The 16,580-nt window shown below is 37.4% G+C and overlaps 2 protein-coding genes across 2 annotated transcripts; both read right to left on the bottom strand.

Annotated features, from left to right (window-relative positions):
• Nucleotides 1–715: 715 nt before the first annotated feature.
• Nucleotides 716–3,745, bottom strand: LOC133713456 (uncharacterized). The gene is made up of 5 exons (XM_062139494.1): nucleotides 3,362–3,745; nucleotides 2,397–2,624; nucleotides 2,199–2,291; nucleotides 1,971–2,084; nucleotides 716–1,525 (listed from the first exon to the last, which is right to left on the bottom strand). The coding sequence occupies exons 1-5, from the start codon at nucleotides 3,704–3,706 to the stop codon at nucleotides 920–922; spliced, it is 1,386 nt and encodes a 461-aa protein (XP_061995478.1). The 5' UTR covers nucleotides 3,707–3,745; the 3' UTR covers nucleotides 716–919.
• A 4,548-nt stretch (nucleotides 3,746–8,293) lies between these two features.
• On the bottom strand, nucleotides 8,294–9,874 carry LOC133716131 (uncharacterized). Its single transcript, XM_062142866.1, has one exon. The coding sequence runs from the start codon at nucleotides 9,872–9,874 to the stop codon at nucleotides 8,294–8,296; it is 1,581 nt and encodes a 526-aa protein (XP_061998850.1).
• Nucleotides 9,875–16,580: the final 6,706 nt, after the last annotated feature.

Raw genomic sequence — 16,580 nt, forward strand, 5'->3', positions numbered from 1 at the left:
TAATAAGACTTTTACACACGGATATCAGTGTGTGATAGCCTTTACACACAGTGCACGCAAAGATTGGTGTTACCGTGCGGTTTGGAGGGGGGGTAATGCTCATCTCACACGGATTCGGATTATGTTGTCCGTGTGAAATACTAACGTGGGCCCCACTATAATTCCATAAATCTAAATTACCGGAATGGAACGCAATCCGTGTGAACAACTCTATTTCACACGGATTTCTGTGCGAAATGTGTAAACTGTATTTCACACGGAATTCTGTGTGAAACTATATTACACACGGATTACTGTGGCTAATGGGTATACTGTATTTCACACGGAATTCTGTGTGAAACTATATTACACACGGATTACTGTGGCTAATGGGTATACTGTATTTCACACGGAATTCTGTGTGAGAATATATTACACACGGATTTCTGTGGCTAATGGATATACTCTATTTCACACTGATTTCTGTGTCAAAACCATTATTGACACTGATTTCAGTGTGAAATATGTATAATCTAACTCACACTGATTTCAGTGTGTAAAAGTGACAGTATTTAAAAACAATAATTACTAATTAATCTGCAACCTGAATATTTTTAGTTTTCTACAATAAATATACTTCAAATATTTACAATAAAATGAACAAATCCACAACTTAATCAAAAATATTAAAACTTTACATTCATAGCAAGATGTTCTTTACATTTGTAGCAAAATACATTTCATTTATTCTTGGATTACAAAAACAAGGGAGTTTTGTAGAATACATTGTTGTTTGAGGTGGAATATCACTAAGATTTTCCCCCTTTAACAACATAATCCTTGTCCAAGAATAATTTTCATCAAAATACTTTGAGAACTAACTCAAAGTAGGCAAAAACATAACCATCAAACTAGATAATGGTTGGTGAAACTAACCCTTTCAATTCAGCTGCGATTCTTGCACAGTTTGAGGCATTTCGGGTCTATACACATCCTCGATAGGTGGGGTTGGAATCGCAGGTCTATTGCATTGTGGTTGGACTGCTGCAAGCTGTGTCATTGGGTCTCTATCTAATTGTGGTGCCGTTTCAATCCCTGAAAAACCAGCTTCTTTCATCCATCTAATACCTTGAAGTCTTGCGAGTTCATTCACCTTCCTTGCATTCTCTTCCATTGCTGCCTCTTGCTGCTTCTTAAACTCCTCCATTTGTGTGGCGAAACGTTTGTTCATCTCAGCTGATTCAATCCTATTCCTTTCCTCCCTTTGGGCAGCTTCTTGTCTTTCTTTTTCAGCCTCACTCCTCAATCTTGCAGTCTCCAAGCGTTGTTCCTCAATTGTTGCTTTCATTGCTTCCATAGTAGCTGATATACTTCTTTTTTCGGTATGAAGGTACGGAACATCACGCCAACGTACTCCCGCTCCAAGTCCTCTCACTCGGTTACGCTTCTCTGGCCCAAGAACCTGTGCATAGATGTCTTCTCTAACTTGTGGAGTAATGTCAACATTTAACTTTTTTCTCTCCTCTTCAGCCTTCTCCAAATCTTGCTGCATTCAAGCATGAAGTTAATTAAAAGTACATAATCTAGAATGTTGCAGCTTTAAATTGGTATATAAACTACATAGACCAAAGCCGATTTGTACAGATTGTAATTATAAGCATATATACTGCATTTTCTGAAATGCTGCAGTTTCTGAAATGCTAATAATACTGCATTTTCCCCTTCTTTTGAGGCCTATTATTACTTGTAAACAAAGTCTAAACATAGTGAAATAGCAATGAAAAGCAATGAAACAGTTTGAAAGCAAAAATCATAAAACTATGCAATCACATGTCTAAACTATTAGTTATATTCTGGATAGCAGATTGAATTAAAATAGTGCAATCATTCTACTAGTGTAAAGATGAACAACATATAAACGTAATAAGGATTATATAACTTGATTCAACCATAGGCATCCACAATAGGAATTTCTCCATTTCAATACTCACCACTGCTTTGGTAGATGCAGCATCAACATACTCATTTTGTTTTCCTTTCTTACGATGTGTCAACTTGAAGATTTCCAACCTATCAGGTTCTTCCTCAACCCCATTCTGAACTTGCTGCTCTTCATAATGTACACATTATATATTCAAATCAATGTCCATTTATAGGAAGTGGCATAACAAGTAAATGAACATTTCAAATCAGAAACCAAGAATCAAAACAATACTCACCCATTCATAAACAACCGCTGGAAAAGTCCTTGTTCCTATACTGTGATGCATTACCCGCTGCGATCGATTACTTACATTTATAGCAGCCTTGGTCTGTTAAGGAATATACAAATATATATTTTAAATTATTTTGATAGTTCATATGGATTGTATTCACATCTATATTATTTAATGTAATGTACACATTTGATTCATTACCTTAGTATCCTCATCATCTAAATGAGTAACAAATTTTAACCATTGATCTCTGTCAATGGCATTATCAGGGCTGCAAAAACGTTCTTCAGTCCCTTGATTGGGCAACCAATACAATTTCTTCAACTCTGACTTGTGATGCTTCCAGCGATCTGCAAGTTTTTCGAAGGCATACTTCTTGATTTCAGATTTTTTTGCAGCGGCTGCTTCATCCGACCAATCAATTGTCCCCTATTCCAACAAAGATATGTTATAACATATTAGATATATGCTTTGTGATTGTATACTATGACAAAGTATGTAATTCCTGTAATTCTTTTGTTCCAATGTGTCATATTAGTAAATGGAAGACCGAAGGTGAGAAGTCATGACTCTATACTTGATGTTGTCTGCTATACTTGATCAAAAGTCATTACTTTTTGTATCCTATTGACATAAAATCTGGGAGATCATCAAGCATGTCAATAACCTTTATTTAACACATGCACATACCCTCTTTCAAATTGTTGCTTCTGAAGTAAACATAATGAGAAGAGCAGAACATTGAAAATGCTGATGACAAACAACATAGTAATCCTCAAAATTACTATAAACAAAAATGGTACAAGACAAGTGGCACCAAGAAGACAACTAAGATTGAATATTACTTGACCTTTCCAGTAACAGTTTAATTGGCACAATACCTAAAGAGGTAATTGCCGTTATTTCAAGTTCCTAAATATGCACTGTTCTGGAGTATAGTTAGAAATTATGAAAGAAACAATGTGTCTCTCATACCAGAAACCATAGAACAAGTTTTAACAGATCCCAGAAGTACCAAAATTGCCAAAAAGAAAAATATTTTACCTTTTTTCTTATTCAAAGCTATCTCATATGATATATAAAGTTTCAAACATTGGTCTTTTAAACTGACAGCCATTTCAGTACTATATTATTGACGTCAATAGGGTATAAATATGCTTTCATACCTCAATACGTGTCCATGCCCTTTGATGATTGTCGTCCTTGTCAAAATGCCGCCAATCCTTGACATCAATAGGATACAATCCAGGGTCAGCCGCCAGACTACCAATGAAAAGGGAATACTGTGCACATTTTTCCCTTGGAGACACCGGTACTCCTTGTTTTCCCCACTTAACTCTTTCTCGCACTCCACGCTGACCCCATTTAATTACAGTTTTCCCTCTCCCTTTTTTTTTGTTACCCTCATTAGCTGCATTATTTCTGTTTTCAGTATGAACTGTTGGCTCATGCACAAACAGACGGCCAACGTCTTGGGTTTCACTATCATCAAATTGGACGCTTTCATGCATCGATGGTAGGGCATCATCATCCAACTGGAAATCCACGTCGTAATTGGACATATCTACAATTATTTAGCACAATCTCAGATAACATTAACATATTAATATCAGCAATATGAATCATAAGTACTATAATCACACTTAAAACAGTTCTCCAGTTAAGATTATATGACCATATGAAAATATAAGCTTATCAAATTGAGTAAATTCTGAATGCACACCTACATTTCTCTTACACTTGCAGACTATGCCTTTTTGTAGAAAGAGATTGTTAGTGTAAATCTGCAGTATGGCAATGTACGTTAGAACAGAAAAGAAGTACAAGGAAAAAGTATACCAAACACGTGTTGCAGGTCAAGGCCCATATGGTGGTGTTCATATGTTGAATATAAAGACAAACTGGCTCTGAATATGTATATTAGGAGTTAGAACCTGGAGCTAAAATTGACATAGATCAAATCCACTTAATTATGGCTTGTAATTTATTTTCAGCCACCAAAATTTTAATATATGTTACACTTTGTAGAGACAGAGATCATATTTTACTACATGATACCCTTTACAGTTCGATCTTCTTTAATTTGGGCCTGAACAATCCAAGTCGTATTAATCTGCTCAAATTAAGATCGATGGATGTCAGTTGGTGTGTGTGTGTATATATATATATATATATATTCAATAGTTATATCAATACATGAAATGAATCCCTTAAATGTTCCATTTTCACTTATATCCCATGAATAATTAGGACCACAGTTAGCTACTAGTAATTAATGTGTTATCTCATATAGTCATATCGATGTCCCCAATCGTATGAAGATGAAGACTACACAACAGTAGATATTAATTGGACCAACCTCCTCCTTATATTATAGAATTGTGAGGTATAACTTAAAACAAATTTTTTTCAAGTAAACAAAGACATCTATAAGATAGTGAAGAACTGCATTAGGGGACACGATAATAATGCAGCTGCAGCTAGCATCAGTTTTCTTTACTTTCTCACTAGGTACAAAGGTTCATTACTATGGGAGAACAATCCTGCATGGTGAGGCTAAGTACAGAGCAACTGGTCGTGGCTTTGTTGTTCAGCATGAAAGGTTTGGTGAAAACTACAGGATGTACTCACTTTTCAAAAGGCCTGGAGCTTATGATACTGCTTATTATTTATAGTATATATGGCTCAGCAGCAGATGGCTGTATGTTCATTCTATGCAATGGACTTGTATGATATATTTTCAAGCTTCTCAAATGCTAAGGGATTTCAAGGTTTTCTAAACAATCACGCATGCATCAGCCTAAACATATGTATCAAGCATATTAAAAGTGCATAAAATCCAAGGTCAATCAACATATCAATCACACCTCAACAAGGGTATTTCAATCAGTCCTGCAACATATATAAAACCTCAACAAGGCTATTTCAAATCAGTCCTGCAACATATATAAAACCTCAACAAGGCTATTTCAAATCAATACTGCAACATATATAAAGACCTCAACAAGGCTATTTCACATCAATACTGCAACATATATGAAGACCTCAACAACACATCAATCAAGCATCAACAAAGCTACTGATATTATGAATAAGAAAAAGCATTTATACCTTTCTTCTGAAGACAATCACATTATAAACTACCCGGAACCAACTTGGGTTTTTGACACTGGCGTGAACTGCAGTAATGCATATAAGTGGATTGTCAATATAATCTTCGAACCTCACTGGAAAAAGAAAAAATTGCAAATGTGGAACTTCTTTTTCTAAAAGAGATTGTGTATGGACAAGAATCAAGTTTGTTATTCATTAGTTAGAAATTGAAACAAGCCAAAGAAACACCAAGTGATAGAAATCAGAAAGGTACCTCTACATTGAAATATTGACAGAGAAGGAAGAGATTTGGGGGTTTCCCGATTGCAGTAGCTTCAGTCTTGAAACCCGGAAATTCAAGAGAAGATTCAAACATTGGGTAAAATGGACCATGACCTGTGATTTCACCAAGAAAAGTAATGGATGAAACAGAAAAATAACCTTTCAATAGATACCGGTACCGGACGGCTTTGGGGATGAACTCCACGTTTGCTCTCACCTTGGGTTGTGGCGGTGGAAAAGAGAGGATACCCTAAACAAATCAATAGAGTGCTAAGAGCGGCCGCGTGGTATTCAGCTTTTTTAATTTTTTTTTTTTTCCTTCTTAAAGGTACCCACAGTAATCCGTGTGAGTTTCTCAATATTGAGCGGGAATAAATTGTTGGCCCGCCCTTATTTTTGTTTCTAAAAAATTTGGTGATATATTCTCTAATTCTTTTACTAATTAGCTATTATTTTTATTTATAATAATTTACTTTCAAGCTATTTCACCACCAACTAAAATTAAAAATATTTTTTCTTTACTTTATGAAATATCATCGGCTTGTAATTAACACATCAAAAATAAAATTATCATTTAACAACGGCATAATTTATATTAATTACAAATACTTGCAAAACACACAATATTTCTTATAAAGTAATTAGAAGCAAAAAATGAATTTTGCCACGTGGATGATGATCTGCTACTCCAAATTAACTCCTGAGATGTATGTGCGTGTTATCGTCACATCTTCCTCGTCATTCAGTCCATGGACAACCTGTTGAGGTGCGTACGGTTCTGGATCAAAGTCCACACCCATATCAAAAAAATCTCTTGGTTTGGTCTTCACAACAACATCCCAATCAGATTCAATAGGATCTTTTATATAAAAAACTTGTTGTGCTTGACTAGAAAATATAAAAGTATCGGATGGTGGAAGCAAATGATTAAAGTTGACCAATATGAACCCAAACTCATCCTTTTTCAATCCTCGATCATCAGTCCGACTATCAATCCAATCCCCCTCAAATAGCAGTACTTTCCTACCATCGTAATAGTCTAATTCTATGATATCTATCAACACCCCGTAATAGTCAAGCATGTCATCTATTGGTTGGCGATCATTGGCAGTAGCATAGCAATTACTGCCGGCGTTAACAAAAATACCACTATTTTGATAAGTAGAACCAGTGTCAATTGACTTCACATGAAAGCGACAACCATTCATAACATACTTTTTGTAACGTTTGGCTTCATTGTCTGGTCCTTCTGCCAATGCACAAATATCAGGATCAATATTCATATCACCTTGATTAATCTTTTCTCTTATCTGCACAACACAATAACGATTACTAAATAGGAGAATGACATATGTTGAGTTAGTACTTAACAAGTTAAATACATTGACGGGAATGTCATTTATATATGATGACTTACCATTCTCTTAAAATACTTGGAAAATGATAGATTTGCCAGTCTCTCAGAGTCCTGCACAGAACGTCGACCTCTTTTACTTTTTTCTATTTCCACATGCTCTCTATTATTAAAAAAATAAAAAATTGGGGACATTAATTAGGTAAATTAAGTCAATTTAATTAAAAGTAACATGCTTTAAAATCACACTTTAACAAATATTACTTCAGGTTGTTATCAATTTCAGGACAATTCAGAAGCACATGCGTATGAGCTCGTTGTTTCTCCTCATCAGTCAATAAAAACTTTTGGGGAGTTTCTAAAGCTCGTCCCTTTGTAACGAACAGTGACAATCCAGGTCTGACGATGTTATTAGGGTCATCAGCATTACGAGATAGTCTGGTTCGTTCTGATGCAGTATCACCTGATAAATACATAGTACAAAATGAGAGACACTCATCTATGATGTATCCTTCAGCAATGCTTCCTTCCGGGTGAGCCTTATTGCGCACGTACTCTTTCAAAGTGTGTAAGTACCTAAACAATAGCAATATATTTAAGTCATGCAAAGCGATAAATTAACATATTTATGACTAATAAACGTATATGATAAAAATTACCTTTCAATAGGATACATCCATCTATACTGAACTGGGCCTGCTATTGCAGCTTCATCAGCCAAATGAATGGGTAAATGCTCCATTATGTCAAAAAATGAGGGTGGCATTATACACTCCAAATCACATAATGTTAAGGCAATCTTCCGAGATAGATCTTCAAAGTAAGCTTTTGAACCAACCTTAGTGCACAATTGCCTGAAAAATCCACTCAATTCTAGTAGCACTTTAATAAGTGTTTTACACTTAATGGGCCTACGAATGGCAATTGGGAGTAGATACTGCATCAAAATATGACAATCATGACTCTTCAACCCAATTAGTTTTCTTTCTTCAACTCGGACACAGTTGCTAATATTGGAAGACCAGCCGTCTGGTGGTCGATAGTCAGCCATTACTTCACACATCATCGTTTTCTCCTCCTTTAACAAATTAAAGCTAGCTGAAGGATATCTTAGACTGTCACCTACTGGCACAAGATGAAGACCATGCTTGACATTGAGAAGAACCAAGTCGTTTCGAGCATTTTTATTGTCCTTGTTTTTCCCTTTAACTCCAAGTAAAGTGCCAATAACACTATCAGTGACATTCTTCTCGATATGCATAACATCTAGATTATGGCGCAATAAAAGATGCTCCCAGTAAGGCAGTTCAAAAAATATACTTCTCTTCCTCCAATTGCCAAAGTCCTGCTCAGGTGGTCCATCAGATGTTCACTTACGTTGTCGAGGAATTTTCATCTTTTTCCCATTCCCAAATTGAATTATCAAACCATGCGTTGCTCTTAGACATTCTGTACCCGTCATAGGCTTTGGGCGAGGCCTTCGTTCAGCAGCACCATTGAAATTATTTTTCCATCTACGGTACCGATGATCAGCATTCAACCACCGACGATGACCCATAAAACATTCTTTTTGACAGTTCACCAGCCTAACAGACTCTGTATCTTCAGCACACACTGGACAAGCTTTGTAACCTTTTGTGCTATAACCGGATAACATGGCATATGCAGGAAAATCATTAATAGTCCACAACACAGCAGCTCGCATGGTAAAAGTCTCTTTCTGGAATGCATCATATGTCTCAATCCCTTCATTCCACAACATCTTCAGCTCTTCCACTAATGGTTGTAAATACACATCAATATTGTTACCGTGTCCCTTTGGGCCTGGTATAAGCAATGACAAGAACAAGTATGGCTGCTTCATGCATAACCAAGGAGGTAGATTATAAACAGACAACACAACAGGCCAAGTACTATGTGAAGAGCTCATCATTCCAAAAGGGTTAAATCCATCACTAGCCAACCCCAGGCGAACATTACGGCACTCATTACCAAAATCTGGATACTTTTCATCCAACTTTGCCCAAGCTGGAGAATCAGCAGGATGTCTGAGTACCCCATCTTTAGTCCTGAATTTTGAATGCCAAGACATCGAATCTGCAGTATGGCGAGACATATATAAACGTTGCAATCTAGGACCTAATGGAAAATAACGCAAAATCTTAGCTGCTTTTGGTTTTCCAGCAGCTTCAGTGCCATTCTTCTTCTTTTTCCATCGGCTAGTACCACAAACGTGACAACTAGTATCATTTTCATGCTCTTTCCAATACAACATACAATCATTCGGACATGCATGAATCTTTTCATATGACAACCCAATATCTTTGATCATTTTTTTTGTCTTGTAAAAACTCTTTGGGAGAGTCGTACTTGCAGGAAATGTGTCTCTCAATAGATCCAAAGTTTCAGAAAAAGATACATCACTATTTGAGTGCAAACACTTTATCTTATATAACCTCACTAAAAATTCAAGCTTCTTTATCCGTGCCCCCGGAAAAAGATCAGTATCTGCATCGTCAAGTAGTTTGTAGAATTTTTTGGCATCTGGCGTAGGACCAAAGTCTGGACGTCCAACTGGCTCTGAAGAAGACGGAGGCCTCGTTGTATCATCATGAAACCCAAATGCATCCTGTAACATATCAACCATATCATGGTCTGGCATAACTTGTTGGGAGGAGGAGGGACGTGTTACATCTACTTCATTTGTTACAGGTAATTCCTCACCGTGTGAGGTCCAAGGAATGTTTACATAGTCATTCCACATACCTACGCAACATATATGGTCCTCCACATCTTTTACAGTTTGTCTCCACCGATTTTTACACTCTTTACAAGGACAGTAAATTCTATTCGGAATAGGGGAGATATTTTGTGCATGATTGATAAATGCACGGAGTCCAACAACATACTCATCACTTCCTCGATCCAGAAACACCCAATTTTTGTCCATATTGCACTATTCAGCCGTTTCGATAGAGAACCACTGCATAATGAACAAATTTATTAAAAAAATGCACATGATGAATGAATCAACTATCGCCTTATATCTTCTTTCCTAAGGTGTAGAACCTAACCCATTCGGAAATGACATATTATGTATATCTCTATGATCCCTAAATCATCGCTACATATTATTGAAAAATTCGGCAGCACTCCGCCTATGATCCTACATGTGCACGAACTTAATATGCACACCAGGATCATAGGTTGGCTGGTCGAATTTTCCAATAACATGTAACAACGAATGGGTATCATAGAATATACATAATCCGTCATTACCAAACTGTCCAAAAATGGGACAATTTAAGGATTTGGCATGGAGGCCTCAAATTCCAATACCAAATCCTTAAACGGGTACTAAGTTTTTGTGCAATGCAAAAGAATAAACATTCTAGGAAGATGAATGGTATAAATTTTTCAAAGAAAATCAATTGGTATAAAATTATACCTATATATTTTCTTTGAAAAATTTAAACCATACCACTCTAAGCATTGAAGTAGTAAATTCTAACCATTTATATCACATACTAGCAAATCAATCAACCTATTTCACAACCACCTATTTATGATCATTTTAGTTTGCATACACAAATCTAAAATAAGGATCCAAACAATAAATTTTTAAGAATATGGCTATTATTATCAATATCACAAAAATGAGTAAACCATCAAACCTACTTGCAATATACATGATGAGATGGAGAGAAGTTCAAATACAAACCTGAAAAGAGAATCAACAGCAATAAGGAGCTAAGCATCAGCAACTGGTTTGATGAGAAGAACAGAAGAACAATGGCCAAATTTGATCAATCTGCTAATTATAAGCAGAATTGCCACGGAAATCCGTGTGAAATACTTACAGATTTGCAACTGATTTCCGTGTGTGTTTACCTCGGTAACCACTAACTATCACGTCAATTGTCAGTCGATTATTTACACGGAACTCTGTGTGCAGTATACTATTTCACACGGAATTCTGTGTGTAATACCTTCTTCACACGGATTTCTGTAGCCAATTTTTATATTCACACGGATGTCTGTGTCAATATTTTCACACAGAAATCCGTGTGTATTACTCACTTCACACAGAAATCTGTATGAAATACTTATTGTAACGGAAATCCGTCCCTCCATAATTCACATAACATAAAAATTTAATTATTTCGAAATAAACTAATTTATAATACACACATAAATCAGTGTGAATTGATTTGCACACAGATATCCGTGTGAAAATGTTTTAGTTTTTACACAGATATCTGTTACTATTGTTTATCCACACGGATTTCCGTTGATATTTCCTAATCTTTTCACACGGATGTGTGTGTCAATAGATAGGTATATATACCTATACATACACCTATACTTTTACACACGGAATTTTGTAGCTAATTGTTATTTTCACACAGATATCCGTGTGAAAATGTTTTAGTATTTACACAGACATCAGTTACTGTTGTTTATTCACACGGATTTCCGTTGATATTGTTATTGTATAAATTATTGTGGGCCCCATTATGCTCATTTCACACGGATTTCTATCAGTATTTCTATTTCACACGGATATCTGTGGCTTTTAACTACAGTAAATCCGTGTGTGTTGTTATTTTGCTAGTAGTGTGCCTCGTCAACCAACAAAGATACTTGGGGGGCAAGATTACCCCTCTCACGAGCCAAATTCCTCCAAATTCTTCAACGAGAAGTATCTTTGTTCTTTTCCTATAAGTTCTCACAGGAGGGATTTTTACCCTACAAATTTTGATACATCGGAGCTTGGAATGAAGCATAGATGGCCTCCCCCGTGGTCTTCTAGAGGTTAGCCAAACATGGTGCTGCTAGCTTCTTTCTTTCTTTGCTTTTAATTTTCTGTTAATTTTTCGTTTCTAGTTTTCTTTTCATTAAAAAAAAAAAATGGCCTAGTTTTCTAATTACCAAAAATGAATTTGGTAAGGGGTTGTGAATCATAACGGAATAGGTGAAGTCTCTTTTGTTAATATTGGCCTAAACTCCTTATTGGTGCCTAGTTCAGGTCCCTTAAGGTTAAGGGCGGCTTTTATTAACACTTGTTGAACTGTCTTCACACTTCTGACCTTTCACATCTTAGTAAGTATAGCCTATGTGAAATGGTGTCTAGAAAGGGGACAACGTTCATGACAGGTTCTTGAATCCAGAAGTGCGTGCAAATGGGCCTAAACCACTATGTGCGAGTAGCTCATGCCAAAATGGATTCTGCCTCTCTTGTTCGCCCTCCCCCATCTGGCCATTTCAGTAAGGTTGCCCAAAGGATTTGAAAGAAAATTTGTGTCTAGACGACTATACTTGGGCCGCATGTCTAAACCTTGATTCACAATGTCTTATTAAAATAAAATAAAAATACAAAAAATACAAAAATACAAAAAGAGTTTCAAATTTGTGCGTCGCGGAGGATGCAAAAAATTGTGTTCTTGCCTAATAGTGGCTGGAACTTGCTAATATACTTAAGAGGCCATTGGTATTGGTCTGGGCACATATACAAGAGGCATTTAATATGCCTAGTATGGTATTAGCAGTGGAGGAGGTCAAATCAATATTTTTGCCAATAATTGTGGCGAAAGCTGGGTTGCGAATTGTTGGCAGCGAAGTGGTTTTAATTACATGGCCTCGCAAAGGATGGTTCGCGAAGGAAGACTGGCGATTAATATATGTATGCTCACTATGTATAATTAAGAGGGAGAGAGGCCACTGTTCAAGTAATTTTAGTCAAGCCAATACAAGTGGCTTTGGAGCAACGACATTATAAGAGCAGTGTTGATTCAAGACCTCTTTAGTCAAGACGAGGACCTTTGACTTCGAGGTCTGGGGGGCAATGTTTGGACCCAAAATGAACATTTTGGCCAGACAAGGCATGTGTTGGAGAAATTGAGCCAATGTCAGTGGCTCAAGCTATATATTGTCGACAAGCTCGAAATATATATTTAGAGGCTAAATAAAGCCTACTATGGAAGCATGAAAAGTTAACTTTAGCACATTTTCCTACTTCGGCTAGGAGAAACCGAGCTAAACAAGGAAGGAGGGGCGGCCGCCTGACCAAATGAACTTGAAATGAGCTGAAACTCTGAAGATCCATTCTAGACAGCCCAAGGATCATTTCTTATGAAGAGTGCCAGAGATATGTTTGAGTGGAAGGCCTTCAAACAATCAGTCCAATTTTCTACAGAAGCAAAACTGGAAAACTGGACCTATAAGAGGTCCAGCAGCATTTCCAGCCCAACCTCATGGAATAAAGCTCTGAAAATTTGTCAGGATGATCTACACTCATAGTGGAACATTTTTTATGAAGAAGTCGAAGGCTCATTCTGAAGTATTGTTGGAGAAATAATTGAAGGAATAAAGGGGCAGAAACTGACCTAAAACCAGCTCAATATTCACATGTTCATGTTTCCTATCCACATGAAGAAAGCTAGATGCTTTTCTTCTTTTCCTTGGATATATTTTTCAAGACAATCTCTTTAATAGATCATCATCACTTCCATGTTTCTACACCTTCATGCTTTGCTTTCATTTCATCATTTCTCTATCTTTTCCATATTTTACAAATCACTTTCATACTCCACTTTCATTATTTTTCTTCCACTCATCATTTCACTCTTCTTTTTCTTCCCTATATAAACACCTTCTCTTCTCATTCTAAAACACACATTCACAACATCAAAACATCTCTAAGATGATCTAAGTTCTCTCTAGAGCAAACCTCTCTAAGAGCAACTCTTCTCCCTCTCTTTCTCTTTCTCTTACCGGTGATCACACTCCTAGTCCTAGTCTTCTCAGAAGCCGACTTTCAGTGCCACCAAACCCTCTGTCAACGTGCCTCGGTCCTAGTCTCCTCGGGAGCCGACGGTAGTGCCGCGACCACAACGGTTACAGAACCAGCCAAGCAAGGGTAACGCCCTAGCAACCCAGCCAAGCTAAAGTCACGCTTTAGCAAGATCTCAACATTTCCCGGTGATGTCGCTCTGCTCGATCTACAATATTGAGTATCGATTGTGTTAACAAGAAGAAACTTCAGCAAAGTCCTCACCACGAGGCAGAAAGAATCCCACGACGAGGTTGGTGCTCTCCTCGTCTACAATCGCTGGACAGAAGTCAGGTCAAGGGACACCCCCGACGACCGCACCCGAACGGTGCTGGCACGCCCGCGCAAGAAAAGAGATTGTTGACCAGCTGCAACAAAATTGGAGCCAAACAAGAAGGTACACATTGAATCCACTCCTACAAAACTAACAAACTACCAAAATCCATGCCAGTTTCCGCTCCAATGAGCTATTTGAGCTCACTATTAATGCATTTCAATAGATTCTCTTTAGCGATGGTGAAGTTGAATTCAGTCACGAAAGGTAAACTATATCCCAATATCACATTCTCACAGAGGGTTGAAGATAAACTTGATCTAGAATGGAGCTATGCTGTTATTCTTCATGAAGCGTGCTTTAACTAGGAAATGGACCCTCAAAGGAGCTTTGTAGCTTGTTGATCTTCCTAATCTTCTTTGTGGTGAAATTTAAACAATGTGAGGACATGGATTATCCTCTATGTAATAGACCATAGATTATTGGTGGCTGAATTTTGGTGATGCAAAAATGGAGACCATATTTTGATCCTAGTGAGGAGAAAATCATTAGAATGGTTGTGTCGGTACGTGTTATGGGTTACCTGTTAAATATTTGAAGCAGCTCACAATGTATGGAGGAGCAACACACCTCTTTTGTTGGGTTACCTTTTGAGAAATCTTTTTTTTTTTTTTTTGGAATCAAACCTCGCAAATGCGAGGAAAAAGATTTATTAAAAATAAAAAGAAATACAAGTAAAAATCCTACACTTCCCAGATGTAAAACAAAAGAACATCTTGCCTTCCAAAACAAAAGAACTCATCTAAAACGAAAACTAGGGAGACCCAACTTATCTCTTAAACAAAATTGATTAACGAAGCTTGGAGATGAATCAAACCAAGTAAACCCCGTACCTGAAGCACCAAAATTGGCCAAAGCATCAGCCACCTGGTTTTCTTCACGAAAAATATGTGAACAACGAAATTGAATCATTGAAATGCGATGCACACAATTTTTCCATGCCGTCTATAATTGCCAAGGTACCATTTGAGGAGAGCGGAGAAAATTCAGAATTAGGGACAAGTCTACTTCAAGCCAAATATGCTTCCAATCACGAACCCATGCAAGCTCGATTGCCTTGATCACTGCCATAACCTCCGCAGCAATGGAACTAAGAATGTTTAAGGGATGATGAAAAAGCACCGACAAATAACAAATATAATGTTATAAAGTTATCTTCAGTTGACCACATGGATCAAGGTCAAAAGGTCAAAACGAGGACGAAAACTGCCAAGTTTTCTACAATAGCCGTATAATATCCTAATCATCATATCCAACTATTGGTTTGACCAGTTCCTTTTTTCTTTGCCTCATTGATTTTAATAGTTATACATTTCTTTGTAAACAGCTGAACAAATACTACGTTAAACAACAACGTCATCTTCTCTCTAAGGTTAGGATTTCAGAAGTTCCAGTGAGCAACATCATCAGTTAATGTGCAACATAGAGGCAGTTGACACTATGGCAGCGCGGCAGGCATCATCTTTGACCATCGCAGAAGGGAAGAAGGTTGTGGACCTTCGACCTTCTTAGGATTCCTATCTGAGCAACTAGAGGTGTTCCTCGTTGGAAAATTGCTTATGCTTGGGATTATAAGTGGTAGTCTTTCTTGGGCATGTTCCAATCAGCTTGGAACGTGAATGGACTATTTAATCTAGAGGAAGCAGACAGTGGTAGGGTTTTGTTCACGTTCTCTGATCCAGCTGACAAGGCTAGGGTTTGGAGAAGTGGACCTTGGGGATTTAATCGTGCTTCGGCGTCGCTCCCATCGATGGGATCCCTTCAAGACATAATCTTACTAGATCTTGCTGCAGGGGATTCTGCCGGCTTTTAGATCAAGAAGAATAATGAAGATGATTGTGACTTTGTGAGTACTCTAGGTTATCTGAAATAATGGGACCGGCCTAATTTCCGGTGTCAAGTTATGAAGATTAGGGTTGAGATCAAGTTATCTTAGCCTCTGTTATTCAAGCGAAAATTCTGGGTAGAGGATGATGTGGAAATTCTAGTGAGATTCAAGTTTGACAAGCTTTGTAGAAGGTGTGGGGTTTGGTAACTCATGTTGGCCTGTCTTGTACGGGAGCACCATTGGAGGATGCGGAGGCTGGAAATGAAGCGCAGCAGCCTGGCCTGGCGGTGGCTCCATTAGTGGCGAGCTTTTCTGGTGCTAGAGTTTCTGCCAATAGGTACCTTGTGGACTTGTTTTTAAGGCTTAGGTACCTTGTGGATTATCTGCTACTCTAGCCTCAGCTTCTACAGGTGCTTTCTTGTAGAGAGCAAGAAGTTGTTTTGTATTGGTGTAGTTGTGAAATGTGAATGATTCGATTGATGTGTGAAATGGTGATGCCTCAACCTCTTTTTATAGTGGAGAGATTGAGGTGTATTCATGGTACATTATAACGAGAAGCAACCCTCTGATCACCTCACTCTCACCCCTAACCATACAACTAATATTCTTTTCTATGTAGTCTACTCTTATGAAGTAAATAGGAGAACACAAAAGATCTTCAA

The sequence above is a fragment of the Rosa rugosa genome, chromosome 6, assembly GCF_958449725.1.
Source record: "Rosa rugosa chromosome 6, drRosRugo1.1, whole genome shotgun sequence".
NCBI classification, from domain to species: Eukaryota; Viridiplantae; Streptophyta; class Magnoliopsida; order Rosales; family Rosaceae; genus Rosa; species Rosa rugosa.

Bases quoted from the DNA above. Each gene is read 5' to 3' on its own strand.
- LOC133713456 (XM_062139494.1), bottom strand. From the start codon at position 3,706: ATGCATGAAAGCGTCCAATTTGATGATAGTGAAACCCAAGACGTTGGC. The intron at 2,292-2,396 runs GTAATGAATCAA...ATTCCTTAACAG, and splicing joins TAGATGATGAGGATACTAAG to ACCAAGGCTGCTATAAATGT. The intron at 1,526-1,970 runs GTGAGTATTGAA...GCTTGAATGCAG, and splicing joins CTGCATCTACCAAAGCAGTG to CAAGATTTGGAGAAGGCTGA.
- LOC133716131 (XM_062142866.1), bottom strand. From the start codon at position 9,874: ATGGACAAAAATTGGGTGTTTCTGGATCGAGGAAGTGATGAGTATGTT.